The 26,854-nt window shown below is 41.3% G+C and overlaps 1 protein-coding gene and 1 pseudogene across 6 annotated transcripts in view; one reads left to right on the top strand and one right to left on the bottom strand.

The window, feature by feature from the left end:
* Positions 1-274: 274 nt before the first annotated feature.
* The window catches only part of LOC113876092 (zinc finger protein 665-like), a 78,539-nt gene continuing 51,959 nt past the window's right edge, over positions 275-26,854 (bottom strand). For 2 of the 6 annotated variants that reach the window (XM_027514920.1, XM_027514919.1), the window contains exons 2-4: positions 18,777-18,859; positions 12,257-12,383; positions 275-5,199 (exon numbers count right to left, since the gene is read on the bottom strand). In XM_027514920.1, coding sequence (XP_027370721.1) covers positions 2,663-5,199; positions 12,257-12,383; positions 18,777-18,791 — 2,679 coding nt within the window. In that variant the 5' untranslated portion in view covers positions 18,792-18,859 and the 3' untranslated portion in view covers positions 275-2,662. Of the gene's footprint in view, positions 5,200-10,400; positions 10,522-12,256; positions 12,384-18,776; positions 18,860-26,726; positions 26,806-26,854 lie in introns of those variants that run through there. The other 4 variants (XM_027514922.1, XM_027514921.1, XM_027514918.1 and 1 more) reach the window with 4 other exon arrangements.
* On the top strand, positions 12,390-14,626 carry LOC113876099 (annotated as a pseudogene).

The raw sequence follows: 26,854 nt of genomic DNA, 5'->3' as shown, positions 1-26,854 counted from the left end.
ATAAAGGGGAGAAAAAGAGGCGTAATCTTCCTTGGTTTACACAGAAAGCCAATAAAGTCCATGACACCGGACTTGCTCTGTTCACAGAGGCCACAGGCGCCCTCTCGGTGGGGTGAAGATGCAGGGCATCCCCTCCCCCGAAGACGCTAGGCGCCTTCCTAATAGAATCTTAGAAGCCCGGGCAGTTAAGTGAACTCAGAGGGTCCCTGTGCTCCAAAGAGTCATCCTGAAAGAGAGAGAAAAAGAAAAAAAGAATGACACGGGGAGACAAAGCTTCGGTGAACAAGGCCCGAAACTTTATTTTTAAAAGAAGCTTTCACACCCTTAGTTATACATAGAGGATAATGGAAGATACAGAGTCATGCAGGATCAGCAGTCCTTGACCCTTATTGAGACCAGGCTTTCTTTCTGCGAACTTATCATATACATAGGCTTTAGGTGATTTACATCATCTTCTGAGCAGGAGGCCTGTTAACATTTTTCCTCTGATAAAGGTTAGTCAACCAGAAAACTTATTTTCTCTAAAGGTGATTTTTCTGAAGTTTGGCACCACTCCCTGAAAGCACTAGATAAAGTTGCATTTCTATAGGGCAAAGGTGCAGTGGGCTATAACAAGGAAAGAATTTATTAACTCAAAGGCCTACAGTTAACATCAAGGCTACTACTTATTTTTTCTATATTAAAACTATATTCATTAATATACTCCCAGGGACACAGTGGGTAAGGGATATGGAAACTTGGCAGCAAGCATTGGCTCAACAATGATTTCCTTCATCAGTTCTATTCTAATAATTTTTAACTCCCCGAAATGCTCTATACTGTTAGAATGTCTTAAGCTTTCCATGCCTCTCATGGTTGGGAGGTTGTAAACAATTACATACGTAGTTGTAAGAGTCCGGAAAAACCTGCCAGGCAAGTTAGAAAGCCATCCAAGGGCTTGGACAGAAACACTCCTATTGTGCCCAGGAGACTTAGTAACTAGAGCTCTAAGTTGATTTCTTTCAGAGAAAGGTGGTGGGGATAGACCCCGTTAATGTCAGAGGGGTTGGTGAGAGTCATAAAATAGTAAGACAGACAGATTCTGGTTTTGGGGGGTAGATGCTCGAGCAGGTCCACGAGGTCCCTTGAGTCCTGACCCACCTTTCCTGTCAGGTCTTCTCATGACCTTTGTCATGGGTGGGATCTCCCGTGGTGGCTCCCAGCACTACACAACAGGCCAATCAACTGAGAGACTACTTGTTGGGCAAGGAATAGTGACTTTATTCAGAAAGTCAGGAGACCAAAAAGATGGTGGACTACTGTCCCAAAGAATAATCTCTGATGAGTTAGAATTCAGGTTTATTTTACATGAAAAGATTGCTATAGCTTCTTTTCAAATATGGACTTACCGCAGTTGCTCAGTACCTGAAATAAAGTCATCAGAGAATACATATAGTGAAAAAGGTAAAGGATTTGCCACAACCACTGAGTCTGGGAAGTATGGCTCCACTATGTTCCTATCTTGTGACTTTTGGGTAAGATCCTTGCCACACACATTACATTGCTGTGTGTTTTTTTCCAGGATAAATACTCTGATATTACTGGCAAGATGTTGAGCTGTGAGGATAGTATTTTTTTTTTTTTTCTTTTCTTACACTTGTGAAATTGGTGAGGAATCTTTCTAGAATGAATTCATGTTCTAAAGACCTAATAAATACATATATATCTGGCTTCTATCCAGTATGAATTTTCTCATGAAGCCTAAGATGTTGCCACATTCATGATATTTGTATGGTTGCTCAGGAGTATCAATTCTCTGACTAACAGTAGGGTATGAATTTTGAAGACTTCTACCATATACCACATTCACATACGTTTCCCTCATGTATGGATTTTCTGATGTTTAGTGAGTGCTGAGACCTGAGTAAAGGATTTTCCACACTTGAAACATTTGTAAGGTTTCACTATATGTATTCTGCGATGACTTGTAAGGTGTGAATTTCGACTGAAGAACTTGCCACACTCATCACATCTGAAAGGTCTCTCTCCAGTATGAACTCTCCAGTGAAGTCAAAGATGTGGTTTTTGACCAAAGACTTTTCCACACTCATCACATTTGTAAGCTTTCTTACCAGTATGAACTGTCTGATGAGTTAAAAGGGTTAACATTGCATGAAAGGCCTTGCCACACTCATCACATTTGTAAGTCTTCTCTCCAGTATGTAATCTCTTATGACTTATGAACTGTGAAGGTTGACTAAAATGCTTGTAATACTCATTACATTTGTAAGGTCTCTCTCCAAATGAACGCTCTGATGCCCAGCAAGGTGTTAACTTCGGCTGAAGACTTTGTCACATATATCACATTTAAATAATTTCTGTCCTGTATGAATTTTCTGATGTCTCCCGAGGTTTGGGCTGTCAGTAAAGGCCTTGCCACACTCATGACATTTGTAATGTTTCTCTCCACTATGAACTGTCCAATGACTTAAAAGGATTGACTTTACATGAAAGGCCTTGCCACATTCATCACATTGTAAGGTTTCTCTCCAGTATGTAATCTCTTATGACTTAAGAACTGTGAAGGTTGACTAAAATGCTTGCAATACTCATTACATTTGTAAGGTTTCTCTCCAGAATGAACACTCTGATGACCAGCAAGCTGTTCACTTTGCCTGAAGACTTAGTCACATATATCACATTTAAATAAATTCTGTCCTGTACGAATTTTCTGATGTCTCCTGAGTTGTGACCTGTCAGTAAAGGCCTTACCACACTCATCACATTTGTAAGGTTTCTCTCCAGTATGAACTGTCTGATGCCTTAAAAGGCTTGACTTTACACGAAAGGCCTTGCCACACTCATCACATTTGTAAGGTTTCTGTCCAGTATGAATTGTCTGATGACTTAAAAGGAATGACTTTACACGAAAGACCTTGCCACACTCATCACATTTGTAAGGTTTCTCTCCAGTATGAACTGTCTGATGCCTTAAAAGGATTGGCTTTACACGAAAGGCCTTGCCACACTCATCACATTTGTAAGGTTTCTCTCCAGTATGAACTGTCTGATGACTTAAAAGCATTGACTTTACACGAAAGGCCTTATCACACTCATCACATTTGTAAGGTTTCTCTCCAGTATGAACTGTCTGATGCCTTAAAAGGGTTGACTTTACACGAAAAGCCTTACCACACTCATCACATTTGTAAGGTTTCTCTCCAGAATGAACACTCTGATGACCAGCAAGCTGTTTACTTCGCCTGAACACTTTGTCACATATATCACATTTAAATAACTTCTGTCCTGTATGAATTTTCTGATGTCTCCTGAGGTGTGACCTGTCAGTAAAGGCCTTGCCACACTCATCACATTTGTAAGGTTTCTCTCCAGTATGAACGGTCTGATGAATTAAAAGGATTGACTTTACACGAAAGGCCTTGCCACACTCATCACATTTGTAAGGTTTCTCTCCAGAATGAACCCTCTGATGACCAGCAAGGTGTTCACTTCGGATGAAGACTTTGTCACATATATCACATTTAAATAATTTCTGTCCTGTATGAATTTTCTGATGTCTCCTGAGCTGTGACCTGTCAGTAAAGGCCTTGCCACACTCACCACATTTGTAAGGTTTCTCTCCAGTATGAACTCTCTGATGACTCAAAAGGATTGACTTTACAAGAAAGGCCTTGCCACACTCATCACATTTGTAAGGTTTCTCCCCAGAATGAACGCTCTGATGACCAGCAAGGTATGCTTTTCGGCTGAAGACTTTGTCACATATATGACATTTAAATAATTTCTGTCCTGTATGAATTTTCTGATGTTTCCTGAAATATGAGCTGTCAGCAAAGGCCTTGCCACACTCATCACATTTGTAAGGTTTCTCTCCAGTATGAACTGTCTGATGACTTAAAAGGAATGACTTTAAACGAAAAGCCTTGCCACACTCATCACATTTATAAGGTTTCTCTCCAGTATGAATTGTCTGATGAGTTAAAAGTTTTGACTTTGCATGAAAGGCCCTGCCACACTCATCACATTTGTAAGGTTTCTCTCTGGTATGAATTGTCTGATGAGTTAAAAGGGCTGACTTTGCATGAAAGGCCTTGCCACAGTCATCACATTTGTAAGGTTTCTGTCCAGTATGACTTGTCTGATGAGTTAAAAGTTTTGACTTTGCACGAAATAACTTGCCACACTCATCACATTTATAAGGTCTCTCTCCAGTATGAATTGTCTGATGCCTTAAAAGGCTTGACTTTACACGAAAGGCCTTGCCACACTCATCACATTTGTAAGGTTTTTGTCCAGTATGAATTGTCTGATGACTCAAAAGCATTGACTTTACACGAAAGGCCTTGCCACATTCATCGCATTTGTAAGGTTTCTCTCCGGTATGAATGGTCTGATGAGTCAAAAGGGCTGATTTTGTATGAAAGGCCTTGCCACACTCATCACATTTGTAAGGTTTCTGTCCAGTATGAATTGTCTGATGAGTTAAAAGTTTTGACTTTGCACGAAAGACCTTGCCACACTCATCACATTTGTAAGGTTTCTGTCCGGTATGAATTGTCTGATGCCTTAAAAGGCTTGACTTTGCATGAAAGGCCTTGCCACAGTCATCACATTTGTAAGGTTTCTCTCCAGTATGAACTGTCTGATGACTTAAAAGGATTGACTTTACAAGAAAGGCCTTGCCACACTCATCACATTTGTAAGGTTTTTCCCTGTGTGCTCTGAGGTCTTGCGTTACTACTGAAGGATTCATAAAGTCATTCCCATATATATTAGAAACACTGGTTTGGGCACAAGGAGGAATTCTTTGAAGTGGTGAAAATGAGAAACTGTTGTTGACAGACCTCTCAACTTCATTATATTCAGAAATTATCCCACCAGTTTGAAATATCTGCAGTTTATCCTGAAAGTTAAATCCAAGCCTACTTCCAAACAGCTTGATTCCTGCATCCTTTCCATCATGTGAATCTATTCCATCAGGCACATTTCCATTAAGGCTTACAGATGTTCCTTTGTAACTTCTTTTGTCATCTCTCCCCTGACACTCAAAGTCACACGTATTTTCCTGACTTTCCCAAAGATGAAAATGTTTGATATCACAGCTTTCAGGTCTTCCCAGCATCAATGTTTGGAATATTTCTCGTTTATCACTGTTCGCTTTGGGTTGTAAATGCTTGATCACATGTGTAGGAGAGATATCTACAAGATAAAAAGAACCAGAGGTATCCTGCTCAGAATAATTCAAAAACAAATCCTTCATGTTGAATATATATTACACCAGAAGTAATACTTACACCAAGTTGTGAAACACCACAATGATGACCTTAAGTTTTTAGAAACACTAAAGGAATAGAATTCTTAACTTAAGAAAGCATGATAACATAAATTCACCGTTAAGGTAGCCTAGTTTTAAAAATCATATGTGAAACACACTCACGTTGCACAATTTTAGGCCAACTATCAAAAGCACAGTATTTTTCTACCAGGACACCTAGGAACGTATAAAACAACAGTTGTCTCAAATTGAAAAGAAAAATATTACACTATCATTGTATTCTGCATACTTACTGTACATTAATAAATTCTAAACAATATATAATATATTGTAACAGTAAATAATCCAAAACCAAGCTTACCTAATTAATAATTAACTATTGATAATTGTTTGTTTACAATTGAAAACAAATGAGAAAATGAAGAATATGACTAAAACAATTTTTGGAAACAGCAGTTTTCTAAATCTGCTATAGAACTACGTACCCAAAAAGAAAAGGCATTTTACAATATTAACAAGTAGTATGTGTCAGCTGTATTGCAAAATACACGCTAAAAGACCATCATCTGTACATGACATATACATTAAGACATAAAATATTCACCAGTTTTCTAACAGTCAATAACCAAAGCAATCCCTACCTATGTTGTTGTTCAGTCACTCAGTTGTATTTGACTCTTTGCGACCCCGTGGACTGTAGCCCACCGGACTCCCATGTCCATGGGATTTCCCAGGCAGGAATAATGGAGTGGGTTGCCATTTCCTTCTCCATGGGATCTTCCTGATTCAGGGATCAAACCTGCATCTTCTGCATTGGTAGGTGAATTCTTTACCACTGAGCCACCAAGGAAGGCTTCTCTCTAGCCATGCACTATTCTTAATTACCTGGTTTAATGGCACCAAAATATAATAAATAAAAAGTGAATGCTTTGTGTATTTATTGACTAGGGTCAGACACAATATTGCTGAAAAATGTTGCAAGTGAAAAGCATACAAGATATAATGTAGTTGAGGTCTGATAGAAAACAAAATTTTGTAAAGCAATAGTCCCTCAATTTAAAAATTAATAAAAGTTTAAAAAGATATAATGTAGATAAAGTCATATCATAAAGAACATGACAGAATATAGATATTACCTTTTTGAAACAAAAGTAAATTTTGAGTATTTACTATAAAACATGCACTACTGTAAGCCAACTGACAGCACTAATTTGCTTTAAAAGGCTTGAGGTAAATTAACATGTTTTTCTCTAATCAGAGCAGGAGACACACCAAATGGCGCACAAAGTGGTAAGAGAAGCAGGATATGAATCTGAACCTACAGACTGAGAAAACTTATTTGTAAACATGACCACCCACTGAATGAATAGATTAGAAAATATAAAAAAAAAAAAATACAAGCAACGTAGAAAGAAAATATCAAGGAAGATACAAGACAGAATTAGTCTGTTTAACTATTATTGAACCATCGCATCTCGAAATGGGTTGTGAGTCATCATGGATGCACAGAGTGATTTAGGTTACGTCCTGAGAAACTTGTTCAATAAATGACCAGAGATCTTTACAGTGAGAGTATGTAAAAGGTGGAGGGATGTCGTAGGTGAGAACAGTGTTTCCATTTATATCAAGGTACTACGTGAGGAATGGTCAGGACTAAGAAAGGGCCTGTGTGGAGCATAGGGTACATAGGTTTATGTCAGATATCAGCTTGTGACCGCATGTCTTTGTGAAGGTAACTGAGAGCGCAAACTAATATACTGACCTTAAAAGAAAAGAATTGGTTCAGCAAGTTTATGGGCATTATACTATGGGTATGGGACAGAAACAAGAGAGATTTTAAAAAGTGACTGTGATATATGGAGAACGCAGGATAATATCTGTTATACTATTTATAATGTAATGTATCGAAAGTGAAATTTGTAAGTTACAATGGAATGCTAATATTCAAGAAAAACATACACAATATTCCAGGATATTGTGTAAAAATCTTATCAGAAGAAATCAGAAGGAAAATCCAAGAAAAGGCTATCTAAACCTGGGTTCCTCTGCCAAATATGATTAACCTCTCTTTTGGACATTTACTTCATTTCTTCTTCCACACATGTTCATCTCAAGATTGAGGAGTATCAAAGAAAAGGAGGGACTGAAACTGACTCTGGAGGACCTTCCCAGTTACAAAAGCCTTCCGGAGGCATCCAACGTCTTTTTGTAGAAAAAGGCTTCATTCTCCTAGACCTTCCCTGAGTTCAAAAGAGCAGATTCAAACAGTTACTAATACATAAAAGGATCATACCATGTTCAAGTGGGATTTATTGCAGGGATGCACGATTTCTCAATAGCCATAAGTTAATCAGTGTGATACACCACATTAACAGTTGAAGACTAAAAACCATATGATCATCAATAGATGCAGAAAAGGTTCTGACAAAATTCAAGTGCCATTTATGAAAAAAACCCTTCAGAAAGTCAGCACAGATGGACCCTACCTCAACAAAATTAAGACTGTATATGTCAAACACACAGCTATCATACTCAATAAGGAAAAACTGAAAGCATTCCCCTAAACAACATGAATAAGACAAGAATGTTTACCATTGCCACTTTTGCTGGACATATTTCTGGAAGTCCTAACCACAATAATCAGAAAAGAAAAAGAAATAAAAAGGAATTCAAGTTAAAAAAATAAGAAAGAAGTAAAACTGTCACTATGATGCTACACACAGAAAATCCCCAAGATGCCACCAGATGACTACTAGACCTCATCAATGAACAGAGTAAACTTGCTAGATACAAAATATATAGAAAACTGCTGCACTTCTATACACTAACAATGATATATCAGAAAGTGAAATTAATGAAATAATCCCATTCACCATCTAAGAGAAAAGAATAAAACTCTAAGGAATAAACCTACCTAAAAAGTCATAAGAACTGTACTCATAAACTATAAGATGCTGATGACTGATACCAAAGATGACACAAACAGATGGAAACATATACAATGTTCTTAGATCGAAAGAAGTAACACAGTCAAAATGACCATCTTATCCAAGACAATCGACATATTCAATGTAACCCTTATCAAATTAACAATGACATATTTCATAAAACAAAGAAAACCTTAATTTGTACCATAATACAAAAGACTCTGATATCTAAAACGATCTTGAGAAGGAAGAACAGAGCTGGAGGAATCATGTTCCCTGAGTTCAGACTATACGACAAACTGACAGTCATCAACGTGAAAGTGAAGTCGCTCAGTTGTGTCTGACTCTTTGCGACCCCATGGACTGTAGCCTACCAGGTTGTTCTGTCCATGGGATTTTCCAGGCAAGAATACTGAAGTGGGTTGCCATTTCCTTCTCCAGGAGATCTTCCTGACCCAGGGATTGAACCTGGGTCTCCTGCATTGTAGGCAGATGCTTTACCCTCTGAGCCAGCAGGGAAGTGGTATGATAATGGCACAAAACAGAAACTTAGATCTGTAGAACAGGATAGAAAACCCAGAAATAAACCAATTGACTTGGAGTCAATTATTCTATAACAAAGGAGGAAAGAATACAGAATGAAGAAGTCTCTTTAATAAGTGATGCTGGGATAAATGGATAGTTACATGAAAAAGAATGAAATTACAACATTCTCTAACACCACATACAAAAATAAACTCAAAATGCATTAAACATCTAAATACTAGACCAGATACTGTAAAATTCATAGTGGAAAACAAATGCAAAACACTGACATAAATGTCAGCAAAATTTTTTTGGATCTTAGAGTCATGGTAATAAAAGCAAAATCAAACAAATGAGACCTAATTAAATTCAAAACCTGTCTGCAAAGCAAAGGAAACCAAGCAAAGAACAAAAACACAACTTTTGGACTAGGAGACTATAGATGCAAATGATGCTATCTATAAGGGATTTATTTCCAAAATATACAAACACTTCATACAGCTTAATATCAAAACAAACAAACAACCCAATCAAAAACTGGGCAGAAGATCAAAACAGGTATTTCTCCAAAGGAGACAAACAGATGGCCAACAGTCACCTGAAAAGATGTTTGACGTCTCTACTTATGAGAGAACGCAAATCAAAACCGCAAAACTGTATCACCTCGCACTGGTCAGAATGACCACCATTAAACAGTATACAAACAATAAAGGCTTGAGAGGGTATGGAGAAAAGAGAACCCTCCTACACTGTTGGAAGGAACATATATTGGTACTGCCACTTTGGAGAACAGCATGGAGGTTCCATAAAGAACTAAAAATAGAGCTATCACATGAACCAGCAATTCCAATCCTGGGCATATATCCAGAAAGGATGAAAACTAATTCAAAATGACACATGCACCCCAATGTTGTTAGCAGCACTATTTATACCCGGCAAAACATGGCAGCAACCTAAATGTTCACTGACAGACAAAGGGATAAAGAATGTGTGGTACATATATACAAGGGAATATTGTGAAGTGAAAGTAGCTCAGCCGTGTCCAACTCTTTAAGACCCCATGGCCTGCAGCCTGCGAGACTCCCTGTCCATGAAATTCTTCAGGAAAGAACACTGGAGTGGGTTGCCACCTCCACTGCATAAAACACAATGACGTAATGCCTTTTGCAGAAATATAGACAGACTTAGGGATTATTCTAAGTGAAATCAGACAGAGAAAGACAAACATCATAGGATATTATATGTTGAACTGAAACAAATGATACAAATGAACTTATTCACAAAATAAACTCATCAGCATAAAAAACAAACTATACCAAAGGGGATAGGGCAGGATGCTGGTGGGGGCAGGAAAGGGAGAGATAAATTGGAGTCTGAATATATACAAACTAATATATATATATAAAATAGATAAACAACAAGAACCTACGATATAGCTCAGGGAACTATATTAAGTATCTTGTAAACTGCTGTATACCTGAAACACAACATTGTAAAGTAACTATACCTAAAAAGTGGAAAACGCAATGGCAACCCACTCCAGTATTCTCGCCTGGAGAAACCCAGGGACAGACGAGCCTGGTGGGCTGCCGTCTATGGGGTCACACAGAGTCGGACACAGCTGAAGCAACTGGGCATGCATGCATGCATTGGAGAAGGAAATGGAAACCCACTCCAGTGTTCTTGCCTGGAGAATCCCAGGGGCAGAGGAGCCTGGTGGGCTGCCATCTGAGGGGTCGCACAGAGTCAGAAACGACACGCGACTTAGCAGCAGCAGCAGCAGCAGCAGCATACCTAAAAAGAATGGTTAAAACAAAAACAAAAACACCTCTTGCGGAGATGTTCAAACGATGTTCCAAGGGTATAAAAACTACTAAATGGGGGAAGCAGTCTATGAAACAAGACATGTTGACAAAACTGAATACCCACCAGAAGAAGAATTTACTTGGACCATTATCTTACACTATAGAAAAAAAATGAACTCAAAATGGTTCAAAGACCTAAACCTAAGTCCCATATGTATAAAACTCCTAGAGGTAAACGTGCAGGAAATGTTTCTGGCAATTGGACCCACAAATGATTTACCAGATAGAACACCAAAAGCACAGGCCATAAAATAAAACCATTATTAATAAATTGAACTATATCCAAATTATAAACTACTGTGCATTAATGTGCAGTGAGTTTGAAAAGGCAATCAACAGTAAAAGAGAACATATGTGGAAATCATACATCTGATAGTAAATGACTACAAAGAATATATCAAGAATTGTAAGAGGGACTGATCACCAGTTCCACCATAGGGACCATCCCGCAATCAACCATCCAACCCATTGCAAATACAAAACAGAAACACTAAAAGTAACACAGAAATGTGAACTCAATGCTAAAATAAAAAAATACTTACAACACACAGAACAACAGTGTAGCCAATAGCCTCATAGATAGAGACTGTGAACTTGGACAAACTTGTCCTGGGATAAATTCCCATACCATTTACAGAGGGTAAAATATATGGACTTGATATACATGAACAACACTGTCATGGTGCCCTAAACAGAGTCTCCAAAGGCAGAAAATAACCTGGAAAGATGTATCAGGTTCTTGTGATACTTTCTCTCTCATAATCCTAGAACATGCTGACCACTCTACTGGATACCTTCAAGTGGTGACTTTGTGCAGAGCAAGAAAATAACATTAGGAATAGTGTCTCCATCACAGTTTTCTGTTACCTAGTAAATCCACCCCACAGAGACTCAGCAGAGGCTGCCAATTAAACATAGGTGGATTATCACAGCAAGGAAACCAGATAAAATTTCAGACCCTCAGGAATATATTTCAAAGAAATTTAAGAGGTAAAATGATACAAAGTAAGGAGAATGTAACATCAGGAATGGTTGACATTCCCAGACTGGGTAGAGCAGCACAAGAGTAAAAATAATACAGTGTGAAGGTCAGACATCACAGCATCTTGAGATGGGACCATGCGCTCGACCTACAGATGAAAAGCTAAGAGCCTGTGGGATTCACATATGCTCCCCTTATAGGATCTGGGATCAAAAAGACGATCTCTCTACCCACTCTCCTTACATTTTCCTAAGTAACAACCACAGAGGATCCAATCCACCAGCTTGTCTCAATCCTAAGCAGAAACAAAATGCCCTTTTGAGATACTCGTTTTTTCTTTACACGTTGTGTTTTTGACTATTTTTACGTCACTCCCCACTGTCCAAAGCTTTTTCCCATGCTCCAATGTGGAGATAATATTCAGATCTGAAAGAGAAATTCTGGGACTCCCTGGTGATCCAGTGGTTAAGACTCTGCATTTCCAATGCAGGGGGTGCAGGTTTGATCCTTAGCCAGTGACATGAAACAGACACAGCATTTGAAGAGGGTCAGTTTAACCTTATGAAGCTGTGTCAATGCCCCAGTCACAGAACTCTCAGATGAAAGACATCAGGGCCTCCCAAGGGGCACACAGGGAAAATGCAGATACCCAAGGGCAGCTCTGGAAGGAAGTCATCCTCACCCACAGACAGCAGGTTCCTGTAGGTCTCCAGCATCACGTCCCTGTACAAGGCCCTCTGAGCAGGGTCCAGGAATTCCCACTCCTCCTGAGTGAATTCGATGGCCACATCCTCAGAGGTCAGTCGTTTCTGAAATCAAACCACACGTCACCAAAACGGCCATGAAAAGTTCTCATTTTCATGCAAAAGAGAAAGCGTAGTAAGGGGTAAGGATTGACTTGGTTGAAGTATGTGTTCTAACAGATCCATGCAGGGGTATCTGGAGAAATTATGCATCTCTAATTTTAATTTCTTATGCTTTTTCATAAGACCTTATGAGATCCTCCAATTAATATGGATTTTTCATCACTGCTCAAAATCCATGAAATATATACAAAGAAAACTCAACACTGTATTGGCTATACAGAAGTGTCAGATACTATGTTCTACCCAGTGAGTGCAATTCATTATCTAGATGAGGTACAGCATGAGTGGTGTCTTCAGAGATGACGAAGTCCATTGCACTTTTAATGGAAAGGTCAAAAGTTTCAGTTATGACATCGATAACAGCAGCAAGGACCAAAAGTGTCTAAAGGCTTCCAGTTGCTCTAAATTACTGTAGTATTACTCTAAACATTAAACAAGTACTTTACAGGCAAGAACCTGTCATCCATATAATAGCTCATTAAAGAACGATCTGTTCCCACCTTACAGAAGAAAAACTGTGTCACAGACACTCTGAGAAACTCAACTCAGATCAAGAAGGTAAGAATCGTTACACGAAGCACCTGAACTCAGAGGCTTGGGCTCAGCAACTGAAGCTTAAGCATCTAACAGTTAAGTAATACATAGAACATTAAAAGTCCTTTGACAGAGGGCTCCTAAAGAAAACTTGAAAGAAGTCCAAGGTGAGCCTCCTCCCTGCCCCTCTTGTCTGCACGGGGAGCAGCTCTCTGGCCTCGGGCCTTCATCCCCTGAAAATGGACCTCTGCACCAAATTCGTCTCCACCCACTTCTTGATCAGGAGAACCTCCCTGCTGTTGATTGATCACTGTCGAGACTGGTGGTGAAGGACGGGAGACACTGATCGATGAGAGCCACAGCAGCTTGGGAGCCCCAGGTCCCCAGACCATCTCACTTATTCCTAGCCACAGCTTCCAAACCAGTGCCATTTCAAGGGACTCTGACACAGCAGCCAAGTTCCCTGGAGCTGGAGCTGCCATAGCAGGGGTGGCTGCCTCCGGGCCTGGAAGTGGGACTTGTTCGGGAGCTTCATCACTGTTATGCCAGGAACCCTTCTCTGAAACAGTAGCTCTTCTACGCCATGGGCTTGGCCCTCTCAAAGGCCATGGGGCTCTTTTGCTTGATGGTGGTCTAGCTCATCTTCATCACGATGTGAAGGGCTGTTTCCACCTCCCATAGTTCTTTCTCCTGTGTCTGCCCTGTATGTTCCCTTTCCTGTAACTCCCCAGGCAGCCTGGGGAAAGTGGTGGGCTCAGGGTTTGACAGAAGGAAAACAAATAAATATTGTATTACTATGAAAAAAACACAAAGTTCAAGGCGAACAATGTGGAATAGCATGAAAGGTCATTATAGATGTGGATACAGAAACACAACTGATAATAATTTACTACTTAAAACACTAATAGGATTGTTTAGAAAATTTCAAGGCCACAGATTATACTGATAACATAATTTCAACTCAAAGAAAAAAGGTATGTAGTTTTTAAATAATGATGTCTTCTATCTAAACCACAGACTTGCACATGAATGCATACATATCTATAAAAAATTAACTGAAATGAGAGGATGCGTCTCCTGACAGATGTTTTTGGACAATTTTATATCATCCATTTATTCACATGTATTTCAGCATCTTTCAGACAATAAAAATGTATCCTTTGTATTGAGCTGAGTTTGTCAACAGCATTCTATACTAGGCTACCAAAAGAAAACAGGTAAAAATTAAAAAAAAAAATACTTGATCTAAATTCATAATAAAATTAAAATATACAAAAATACTAATACAATTTTATCCACTTAAATTTACATAGCAAGGCATTAACAGAAGCCAAAGACTTTCTTTGTTTTTTTTCCCCATAATAAAACAGTGATTTGAAACTAGAAGAGTCATTAGATTATGACAAAAAAAAATTATAGCAATAGTAACGTAAAAAAAACTTCTTGGAGAATTAAAAATCATGGCAAAAAAGAATATGAAAAAAAAAATATAGTTATTAAGCACGACTATCTCAAGAAGCATCATGATGGGAAGGAAGCATTCAATACATTCCTTCTGAAATTACAGGGGCATGAAAGGAGCTGTCCAGGGTGTCTGTCTTTCACCACCATACGATGCGCATGCGCAGGGGCCACTAGAACAAGTAACAGGAGGAAAAACACAGGGCAAGAGACACAGAGTTTGTCAGAGAGTTGAAACAGGTAGTACTCACAAACCTAAGGACATGGAAAGGTGAACAGTCAAAGGATGGAAAAAGTCCATCCTAAAGAGAGCAGGGGAGACTGTTATATCAGACAAAATAAATTGAAGAAAAAAAAAGTGCAATGACATAAATATTGTATAATGATAAAATGGTCAATTTACCAAAAAGCTGTACCAAGTAAAATATATATATACATCTTATATTAGATATGTCAGAGAAATGAAGCAAACATTAAGGGAAAGGAAGACAAATAGTGGCACAGGAATAGTATGAGATTTCAACGTCCAGGTTGAACAGGCATGTACAGATCACACGGCCCAACAAAAGCATAAAACACATGCATCTCAAGGACACATAAAACATTCTCTATGAGACACCACAGGTTAGGTGCAAATCAACAATTTTAAGAGACTGATACCATGAAAGTATTGAGAGGGTAACAGGCAGGAAGGTCAGGGGTCTCCAAAGGGAGGAAATAGCCTGCAAGTGTCAGACATTTTTATCTCTCTTAAGCAGCAGGAGGAAACAAACTAGCGATATTTTTTCCTTCTCTACACAAATTTAAGAAGAGGTTTCTCTTAAAATACTGTGTTGCCATAATGACACTTGGTTTCACCTGAAGTTAACTATACTCAAACCTTGAGTTAACCAATGCCTTTCTCTTATGGAAGTGTTTATCTTAAGCTATGCTAATGTACTATATGCATTTACCCCAAACTCTGTCTTCAAGTTGGTTCCGCCTCTTGGCTCAGAATCTACTTGACAAACCAGTATGTTATATTCCGATATTGCTCCCCTAATCTATGTAAACGAAACTATTTGTATGGTGATCTGCTCTTCTTCAAGATTCAAGTTAATCATTTTATGGCCCAGGATGAACCATTTGGAGCCAAGATTATCCCGAAATGCATCTTATGGGTGAGGGGCCTGGTGCCATTTTGAGTTTTAAGACATTCCTTTCTTTCATTAACAGACTGCTAGTGACTATAGAACATCCAGCTGAAGACTAGCAGGCGGGTACTCTTTCTGCCCCCATCTGATGCCTATGTCAGAAGCTTTCTCTATCTCCTTTATACTTTAATAAAACTTTATTACACAAAAGCTCTGAGCCATCAAGCCTCGTCTCTGGCCCCCGACTGAATTCTTCTCCTCCAGGGGCCAAGAATCCCGGCATCTTTGCGTGATTCAACAACAACCTTTCAGGATCTTCCCTAACAATGAAATAAACACAAGAAGAAAAGAAAATTCCCCAAATGTGGACATTAAACAACTCACTCTTACACCACAAATGGGTCTAAGAAAAAAATCACATGGAATTTCTTAAATACGTGGATGAAAACGAAAAGACAACATTAGAAAATTTATAACACACAGAGAAGACTGTCCTAAAAGGAAAGTCTGAACTGTTACATGCTTACAGTAAAAAAGAGAAAAGATCTTAAATCTGCAATCTATTTTTAGACCTTTAGGAAGCAGAAAACAGAAAACAAACTAAACTCAAGTTTAGCAGAAGGAAACAGGTAAATAAGAAAGATTAAACCAGAGATACAGCAGAAAGAAGAAAACTATAAAAATCAACAATCCAAGAGTTGATGCTTTGAAAAAACTGTATAGGAAGACGCCCACCTAGACTAAGGAAAAGAGAAAAAAGATTCAAATAACTAAAAACAGATATGAAACAGAAGTGATTACAAGTGAGGTCAAAGAAAGTTTCTAAAGATAAGGAAGTACTATGACCAATAATGCCGATAAATGACAGAATATAGGAGATACTGGCAAATTCTCAGAAACACACAAACTCTTTTACTTATTAGGAAATAAAAAAATTGAGAAGTGTTGAAAGTAAAAGTGTTAGCCACTCAGTCGTGTCTGACTCTTTGTGACCTCATGGACTGTAGCCCACAAGGCTCCTCTGTCCATGGAATTTCTCCAGACAAGTATACTGGACTAGACAGCCATTCCTTTCTCCAGGGGGTCTTCCAATCCAGGGATAGAACCTGGGTCTCCCTCACTGCAGGCAGATTCTTTATGATTTGAGTCACCAGGGAAGCCCATTATACCTAGAGAGATTTAATAAATAGTCAGAAACCTCTAAGAAAAATACAGGACCAAATTTTACCAAACATTTACAAAAGAATTACCACTAATCCTGCTAATTCTATGGAGCAAGCATGATTCTAATAGTTTGCTAATTTCCCAAAGACACAAGAAAGGAAAACTAGAAACCAATACCCCTGACGAATACTGATGCAAAATTAAAATACTTGCAAACCCACTTCAACACATATTAAAAAGATCTGGAGAAACAGACAGAGAGAACAGACAGAGGCGGGAGGGGAGGAAGGAGAGGGTGAGATGTATGGAGAGAGTAACATGGAAACTTACATTACCATATGTAAAGTAGAGAGCCAATGTGAATTTGCTGAATGACTCAGGGAACTCAAACAGGGGCTCTCTAACAACCTACAGGGGTGGGATAGGGAGGAAGATGGGAGGGAAGGGACATAGGTATACCTATGGCTGATTCAGGTTGGTATTTGGCAGAAAACAACAACTTCTGTAAAGCAATTATCCTTCAATTAAAATAAATAAAAAGATCTGACACCATGACCAAGTGGAGTTTATTCATATAAGGCAAGGAGAAGTCAACATACAAAAATCAATTAATATGACACACTACATTACAGATTTAAGGGAAAAAAAAATACAGGATCATCTCGATGCAGAAAAAAACCATTCGACAAAAATTTGACAATCTTTCAAGATGGAACACTCAACAAGCTACAAACAATAAACTATACCAACATCAACATAATAAATGCCATTATGAAAAGAGCACAGCAATGGGGAAAGAATGAAAGACCTTTTCCTCTGAGGTCAAGAAGAAGGCAAGGATGCACGCCCTGCACTACAGTTCAACAAAGCACTGAAACCCTTACAGCAATTAGATGAGAAAAAGATATCAAAGGTCAGCAAATTGAAAAAGAAGTAAATTTATCTTCTTCCCCACATGACAAAGATTCATAGGTAAAAGTCAAAGATTACAAAAGAAACATGCTATATCAAAACAGATTCTTTAATAACCACACAAAGGATCAATCAACCAATTAACTCATTATCAAACCTGCCATGGCAATCTTTGTAGAAGCAGAATAAAACATGGTGAAAGTGATAGAACTATTCAAAGAGCAAACAGCAAAACTCCTGAAGAAGGAAGATGGAGGTCTCTCTATTCCAAAACCTATTACAAAGTAATCAAGGTGATGTGGTACTGGTATAAAAACAGACAAATAAACCAACTGAACAGAACACAGTACTCAGAAATAATTCTTTCTGTATATGTAAGGTATATCCACAAGGATGTATCCACAAGATACACAAAACAGCAAGGACAATCTCAATAATCATGATGGTGAGAAAATAGATATCCACCAGCAAAACAATGAAGCTGGAATCTTGCTTGCATTAAAAGTTAAAACATTTCTGTGTCAAAGGATTCAATCCACAGAGTGAAAGGACAACCTCTGAAGAATGGAGGTAGTGAAAATTTCCACTTGCCAGAGACTTAGATTCATTTCATAGATTAAATCTGATGATAAACTAAAAAACCCTGTATCACTGACGTCTATTTCTGAACTTTCCATTCTATTAACAATAAGGATTTAAGGAGACTGACCCACATCTTTAGCTTGAACTACCTTAACAAAGAACAAACTGCCCCTAATTGACCTGATTCCCAGATCTCACCAGCTATTGTGCATATTAATACCTCACTTCCAAGTGCAGTTTCCTTACCCTGGTGGACAGAGAGCAGACAGAGCGTCCAAGTGGGCCCTAAGCAATCCCTGCTGCCCAACAGCACTGAGACCCCATCTCCAACCCGTGGGTGAGAAGCCCTGCCCAGGATGGTGCCCAGGGGAGCCTCCTCACAAGGGCCAGGTCACCGGGTCATGGGGACAGGCATCTAAGTGGAGACGACAGGGAAGGCCCCGGATGAGTGTGTGTAGACAGGAATCAAGACAGGATACTCCAGAGTCAGACACAATTAGAAAGTCCAGAGCAGGGCATTTCAGGAAGGACAGACTGAATATGACCTTACCTGAGAAAGAGCCATGCCTGACTCCTTTTCTTTCCTCTTCCTCAACTTCAGGGCTTCCTCAGGCAACACAAGTCTTCAGAGGTCTATCATGAAAGTCGAAAACATGCCGCTTAATGCTTAGAGTCAGCACATCCCCTTTCTGAGCCCCAACAACACACACAGGGCAGAACTCACAGTGTGGAATAGACAGTCCTCTGTGGCCACTGTCTCAGGAGGGAATCAGGACCGTCAACTCCCGCAGAGAGACCAACATGGGACTTTCCCACACGTTCCCTCGGATCGCAATCCCCTCCTGGTGAGGCCTCATGTACACAGCAAGCACCTCCGCTGACCCCACGATCCCCTTCAGGTCACACAGCAGGCCCTGGTCCAGACCCACTCGGAGCAGAGTGCCCCCTCCTCAGCTCAGATCTCAGCCCTCAGGACTGGGAGGACTCAGAGTCCTGATGCTCAGTGAGGGAACCAGACTGGAATCCACTGGGGCACCTGAAACATTCTCGAGCCGTGGACCACCACAAGTTACCTGAAGGGGAATCTGTGGTCAGAGGGTACAAAACATGGGTACGCAAAATGCCTCATCAATGAAACGTGAAGCCTGGACTGAGCACCATTCAGAGGAGAAAAGCACCTCCCAACTCTCTTTTTCATCCCAGCCTAACTAAGGTGTAACTAACAAAAATGGTACAAACGTACTGTGTACAAAGTGATCCTGTGATAGATTCATACATTGAATAATTATTACAGTGGAGTAAGTTACACTTCCATCTATGAGTACACTGTATTTCTCCTCTCTGGGCGAATTTCAAGTATATAGAAACACTACCGGGAGCATGCAGTACCTCAGATTCCCAGAACTGAAAATCTCTACTCTTTGCCTAACCGTGTCCCATTTCCCCCTCCACCCAGCTCCTGGTAACAGCCTTATTACTCGATAGCTCTATGAGTTTGACAAGTCTAGTTTCCACATACAGTGTCTGTCCTCCTTTGTCAGCCTTCTTTAACTTGGCATAATGTTCTCTAGGTTCATTCAGTTCAGTTCAGATCCTTGATTTTTATATACAGAGAAAAAATAGTTCATGAATATACAGTATATAATAAATATTTCTATACCATACTTTTGTTACCTATTCTTTTGTCAAGAGACATCTGGGCTGTGTCTGTGCCTTGGCTACTGCAAATCCAGTCACACTCATGGGACTGCGGACATATCCCTGAAAAACTGACTGCTTTCCCTTTGGATATCTGTCAGAAATGGGTTTGACAGACTGTAGGCCTGTTCTATATTAATTTGTTAAGGAACTTCCATTTTAGTTTCCAACATAGCAGTACCATTTACATTACCACCAACAGTGCAGTTAAGATTCCGTGTTTTCTGTACTGTGCCTGTGTATGCGCTTATTTTGGGAGGACAGGAGTGGATAACAGAGAACCCAGCACTGGCCTGGCAGCAAGAGAGTTGCAGCTGCATCTTCTAGAGGACCAGCCTCCGGGCTGCAGATCACTGAGGTATCGCTGCCCTCTGATTCTCGGAGCCATCTTCCCCTACGTCACAGGACTTTATGACTCTTCGCAGACTGGGCCCAGAGATCCCGGCTGAGCAGGACCACCTTATAACAAGCATTCTGTGATCTTAAGCTTAGTACTCCTATTTTCCCAGAGGGACTCAAACAAACTTACAAACTTTTATTGTGTCCAACAGAGTGTCCACAGAGCCCATGATGAGCCTCTAACCCTCTTATGCAAACACAAAGCATTTCAAGCCCTGATAACTCACGCATGAGGCAAAGTACAAAAGAGGACAGCCAAGGATCCACAGACACAAGACACGGTATTTTCATTTACAGTGAGTGATCCGGGTCAAATATGAAATATCCAAAGACTACGAAAAAGAGGGATAATTCCAATGATGCACGTGGCCCACTGAGACCTCAGCATCTTCCAAGGACACACTCCAGATTCTCTTGGTATCTTCCCAAATGCACGTGAACCTTTCTTCACCAGCAACCCCAAGTACACAATGATACCAAAGTTGATGCAAAAAACGACCTGATACTTTCCCTGTTACTCTATGCTCCCTCCCTGTTAAAGAGCCAACAAAAGCCAGGGCTTGGAGTGGATGCTGGGGGCACCTGCTAGAACCAGCCCCTCAAGCCCAAGGCTCCCATCCTCCTGCACCCACAGGTTCCTGCGGGCTCAGCCCAGGCCACAGTTCTAACAGTGGAAATGGCTTCTCTTGGGTGAATTCCACGTCCTTCATTGCTGCTCACGTGTGGTCATGAGTTGTCAAATCAAACCTGTGCAGGCAAGTGTCAGCCTCAGCACTGCTGTCCCGGGAACACAAGCTAAGGCATTGGAACCTCAAACCATTCCATGCGGGCTCTCCAACAAACCCGCTCCCAGGTTCTTCAGCCTGAACTGAGACATTCTTTTCCAACAGATCCACACCCGCCTTGTCCCTGCAACTACACTTGGGATGGGTGAACGCTCCATTCACTGGGCTCACCTTGATGCCCCCAAGTACTGCCACAAGCCTCCTGCAGACCCCACCAGGCTCCCTCCGCTTTCCCCATTTGCCTACCTCTCCTCTCTGCATGACTGGACTAAGCAAGACTAAAGTGCACCAGGGTTTCTTGGCAAAGGGGATCACAAGAGGAGTGCCCACCAGCTACCACACAAAGGACACTGCACGTGCAGTATGGAAACCAAGAGACTGGCCCTCCTGGGAAAGTCTGCCACCACCTGGGGACACTATGGAGTCCAGGTACAAAGGCATTTGAGATGAGGAAGTCTCAAAGCAAGGGTCTCCAGGTCTCACTCTCTCCTGTTTTCCCCACCCACACCTACTTAGAAAATATTCTAGCCCTTGGGAGGGGGGAGGGCGGGCAGCGTTTCCTTCCTGCCCTGTTAGGTTTTGCATTTCTGCTCATCCTCAGCGCACTGAAATCACAATCACTGACACTCAGCACATGAACTCCTAGAAGGCAAAGCTGCTGTCCATGATGGTGACTGGTCACTGGATGGACAGAGCTTAGATCTGGGGGCTGCAGAGGACGAAACACAGCAGACTAAACATGGGGACATCTTAGCCTGCTGCTTGAGGACACCAATTCTATAGGGCTTTTCAGGTTTTCCTATATTTCTTGGCTCTTCTTTTGAGTAATTACATAGTCTACATGGGGTAAAGATCAATTACAGCTGAAATGTCCAGAACATGGGAAATATCTTCATCACCTGCCCTGTTCTCCTGGTTTTCCTTAGGGATTATTCAGCCCAACCCATAGTCCTGTCATCTAAAGACATTTCCAGTATCAGGTACTGCAGCCATGTTTGGAAGAAGAGGAACACTGCTGCTGCTTCTAAGTCACTTCAGTCTTGTCCGACTCTGTGTGATCCCTTAGACGGAAGCCCACAGACAGAAGCCCACCAGGCTACCGTCCTCGGGATTCTCCAGGCAAGAACACTGGAGTGGGTTGCCATTTCCCTCTCCAGTGCATGAAAGAGAAAAGTGAAAGTGAAGTCGCTCAGTCGTGTCCGACTCTAGAGACCCCATGGACTGCAGACTACCAGGCTCCTCCGTCCATGGGATTTTCCAGGCAAGAGTACTGGAGTGGGGTGCCATTGCCTTCTCCGAGAGGAACACTATGAGTCCTAAAAAGAGGGGAACCAGGAAGGACTCAAAATAACCCATGAAGAAGGGCATTAATTTCTGCTGATGGCAACTGATACAGAGGCAATAAACCTGGGTAACATGAGAGAGACTGTTAGGAGGGGACGGGGAGACCTCTCTGAGCCTAGACTTGAAGGGTGACCTAGGGCCTGAGCCAGGGTGACCTGAAGGTGAGAAAAGGAACTACAAAGTCAGACAGAAATGGTTTTGGTATTTGGAAACAGAGAAAAGGTAAATGAGACCAAGACAGGCTGAACCACGAGCAAACAGTCAGCTCCCAGGATGAGGCTGGAGACTCTTACAGGGCCCTGAGCTTGACAGAGGGCTGTGGAGCCACAGCGAGGAGTCAAGCTTTTGTCCCAAGAACAAATGAAAGCCAGTGGAGGTCTGAATGTCAGGACGTAAAAAAAAATCTCCCTTCAGATTTAGCCTTATTCATAGAAGTCATCTAATTCTGAGCCTGTGATCCTGCCTCCATCCTACAGTTTTCCTTTTTATTTTTCATTGAGGGAGGACTGGGATCTACTTAAAATTCTAATTACCGTCAGACACTCCCTCCAAACCAGAACTGCCACACACAGACACACAGCCAATTTGGCTAATCATTTCAGGGGTCAGTGTTGCCCACGCTCAGAGTTTCCGGTCTAGTCTCTCATCTCCATGTTACAAGTGGGCTCCCTCGGGCCCAGATTGAAGCCGGTTATGAGAAGGTCTGAGCTGAGTGAAGAGAACCAGGTATAACTGATTAATGAAATGGGAGGCTGAAGGGCAAGGGGGCCAAGTTTGTCCTTAATGTCCATCCCATTTAACACCAGGAACATCTGTCATGTATCTGAGCAAAAGAAACTTTTCTTTCAAGATTGGGTCAAACTGATACCAAGCAGGTAATTCTTTATTAGAAGATTGCAGTAAAATATTTTTAAAATACAGAATTGCAAATATATATCCACTAGTACAAAAAACATTAGAAATAGGATCTGAGCAATCTTTTTCATCATGAATAGAGAGGCTCTGTGGGAAAGTCCCACGTCAATCCAGCCCATCCTTCCTCATTCGCACAGAAAAGTCAAAAAGGGACCTGAGGGAAACATCTTCATATCACCTCACAGCTCACTTGTTTCACTGATCATAGAAAATGGAGAAAACAGACCATTACACTAACCAGTTAAAATAGGTGTTGTTTTTTTTTTTTTTTCTTTTTTTGAAAGGAAAGAATGAAGCATTTTATTTTGTTGGTTTTATCATGTTAAATGTTCTTTTATTTTCCCATTTCTCAAAGAAATGCCTTTAATTTCACAAGATCTAATGTCATACCTCCGTTATTCTCTGGTAAAGAGCTGAGACCAGAAATATCCATTTGTGTGTGCACACATAAACACATACACACAATTCAAGTCTTTGGTAAAACCACAGTTGAAAATATGTCTGTTTAATTACACAATGTCCCATACATAAAACCATCCAAGATGTATTTCTCTTTGAATTCAGAGAAAGGGAGGCGAGGTGATCGTTGCTTATTAACTTTAATTTTTTCAGTTTCCTCATTTTTAAGTATTATAATGGAAGGATAATTACTTTATAATATTGTGATGGTTTTTGCCATACATCAACATGAATTGGACACGTGTCCCCCCCCATCCTGAACCACCTTGCACCTCCCTCCTCACCCGATCTCTCTGGGTTGTTCCAGAGCACTGGCTTTGGGTGCCCTGCTTCGTGCATCGAACTTGCACTGATCATTCTATTTTACACATGGTAATATACATGTTTCTATGCTATTCTCTCAAATCATGCCACCCTCGCCTTCTCACACTGAGTCCAAAAGTCTGTTCTTTACATCTGTGTCTCCCTTTGTTGCCCTGCATGTAGGATCGTTGGTACCATCTTTCTAAATTCCATATATAAGCAGGAATATACAGTATTCGTCTTTCTCTTCCTGACTTATTTCACTCTGTATAATAGGCTCTAGGTTCATTTACCTCATAAGAACTCATAAACGAGGTGACATTTTTGCTAAGTATGGCACAAAATAGTCTAAGATGATTTACTACTTACCAAAGAAAATTTCAAATGTACAAGACGAAGGGAAGAAAGCACCCAGGCAAGGAATGAATCGGAAAAAAATTTTAAAGAAAAAATTGTGAATTAGTTTTAATCTAAAAATCTGGTGTAAAAGTTTAAAAAAATACTGAGAATAATCATAATCAGAAAAGGATGATAAGAGTAGAATACTGGAAACTAAAAAAGCCTATTTCTGAAGTTAAAAATGATTACAGAAACTGAATGAATTAAGACCTATTCCAAGCCACAAAAAGCACCATATATATAGAAAGGAGAAAATGTGAATCCATTAAAAAAAAAAAAGTGTTCGTTTAAAAATGCTACCCAATAATGATACAGTGGACAAGAATCTGCCTGACAATGCAGGGGACATGGGTTCTATCCCTGGTTCAGGAAGATCCCACAAGTACAAGCAACTAAGCCTGTGCACAACTACTGAGCCTGTGCTTTAGAACCTGGGAGCCACAACTCTTGAGCCCACGGCACAGAACCGAAGACAACACAGCCAAAAAAATTAAAAAAAAAAAAAAAAGCTATCACAGAGTGACAGAGTCAGTCATTTCTTGCTCCAGGTGTCTTCTTCCCTGACCTCTATCTTATGATAGGACAAGGGAAGGAGTTCACTCACAACTCAGTGAATCAAGCCACTGCCCCAGGCTCAACAGGGTTTGCAAATGAAAAGTCATCTTCTGCCACAGTAATAAAAAAAGACACAAGCCTTATAGACAAGAGTTTTGAAATTCTCAGCCTCCTCTCTATAACTAAAAAAATCATCTGTATCCAAACAACTGGCCACACCTGGATCGAGCTTACCCCTCTGTTCACCTATCTCCCTATTTCATCTAAGTCTTCGTGTCTCTTTCTCTCCTCCTCTGCTCTTCTGCTGCTCCTGTCCTATCTCCTGCCTCTCACGTGTCCTGTCTCAGGCAGCTGCAATTCGTTCCCCCTCGAAATGCTCTCTCTCCCCAACCTTCCTGAGTCTTTCAAAAATCCATACCTGTGTCTGCCTCTTTCTTCCCCCATTTGGGCTCCCTCTCTGCGCTCCAGATTACTCCCCTTCTCTCGCTGTGACTCTCCCTTCCTCCCCACTCTCTAGCAGGCCACGTGGTTACGCTTCCTTCCAGCACTTTCTTCCTCTGCTCCTTATCTCTTGCTCTGCCAGCACCATTATAAAACCGGCCACCTCACATTGAGACTTGAACCCTTGTGGCGGGACTCCAACCGGATGAAAACACAACCTCGGACTCTAACCCAAGAGGCCTGGACTCAAACCCGGCCAAAACTCAGTTAGGGACTCTCCACCTCTGACGTCCCTCATCGCCCTTCGCCTCCCCGCTCCCATCATTGATACAGGGCAGTTCTCCCTATGCTGCTTTCCAGTCCCTGGAGATCTGACTTTCTAATTTATTAATACTTCTCTATTTTACTCACTTGGCTATTTTCAAGGCTTAACCTCTTTGACTTGATTATCCCTTTGCAAGTCCCTCAGCCATTCTCAGTATTCCCATTGGTTCTCCCTGATGCTTTTCTCCTCAGTTTCAATTATTTCTCTCAGTCCTTCTGACTCTGCTTCTCTTGATCCTCCTGCCTCCTGAATTTACTGAGTGGGCGACAGAACGCGACGCCCCCGGACCGGAAGACCACCTTTTCCGACCGAGTTGAATTGGGCATGGAACAGCACTGGCGGTCACAAGGCTGGACCAGGTCACCTACCCTACGCGGGGTGAGGGGACGGGCTGACAGCAAAGGGGGGAGGCCTGAAGGGAAGAAGGACCGGCCTCAGGAGACGCGAGGACAGAGGGGCTGGGAGGGACGGGGCTCAGAGCGAGGCGGGCTCTCCGGAATCCCGGGACCAGGGAGGGGGCGCGGCCTCTCCGGGAGCGGGGGCGACGGGCTCTGCCTCCAGCGGTCGAGAAGGCGAAGCGGCGGGGCGCGACTCCAACTCCCGAGAGAGGGCTTTACTTGGCGAGGCCAGAGGTAAAAAAGGGTTTTAAGCAGGAAAATGTCGCCAGAGGCGGTGTCTACGCGGACAGAGCGCCGAAACCGACTCAGAAACACTTCAAACCCAAACGAAAAGATAACTGGGCCGCAACGGCAGCGTCTATTCGGGGCCGAGCACCGGGTGCCAGGGTTTTCAGGTCGCTGGCAATTCGCACACCATGAGGACGAGTGAGCGGAGACGGAGGTGGGGATTGGAGGGGTGGCGAGCTCTGCAAACTTACTCTAGAAGGAAGCTTAGGCGCCACTCGGGGGACCTCGGCTCCGCGCTCTTCAACTTCCGGGTCTGCGTGAAAGGGCTTTCGGTATTAGAGCCGCGGCTTCCGACCAGGGGCGGGGCGAGCACCCGCTG

This window comes from Bos indicus x Bos taurus, chromosome 18 (genome assembly GCF_003369695.1).
Source record: "Bos indicus x Bos taurus breed Angus x Brahman F1 hybrid chromosome 18, Bos_hybrid_MaternalHap_v2.0, whole genome shotgun sequence".
Lineage (NCBI taxonomy): Eukaryota > Metazoa > Chordata > Mammalia > Artiodactyla > Bovidae > Bos > Bos indicus x Bos taurus.
This window is presented reverse-complemented; position numbering and strand designations above follow the sequence as displayed.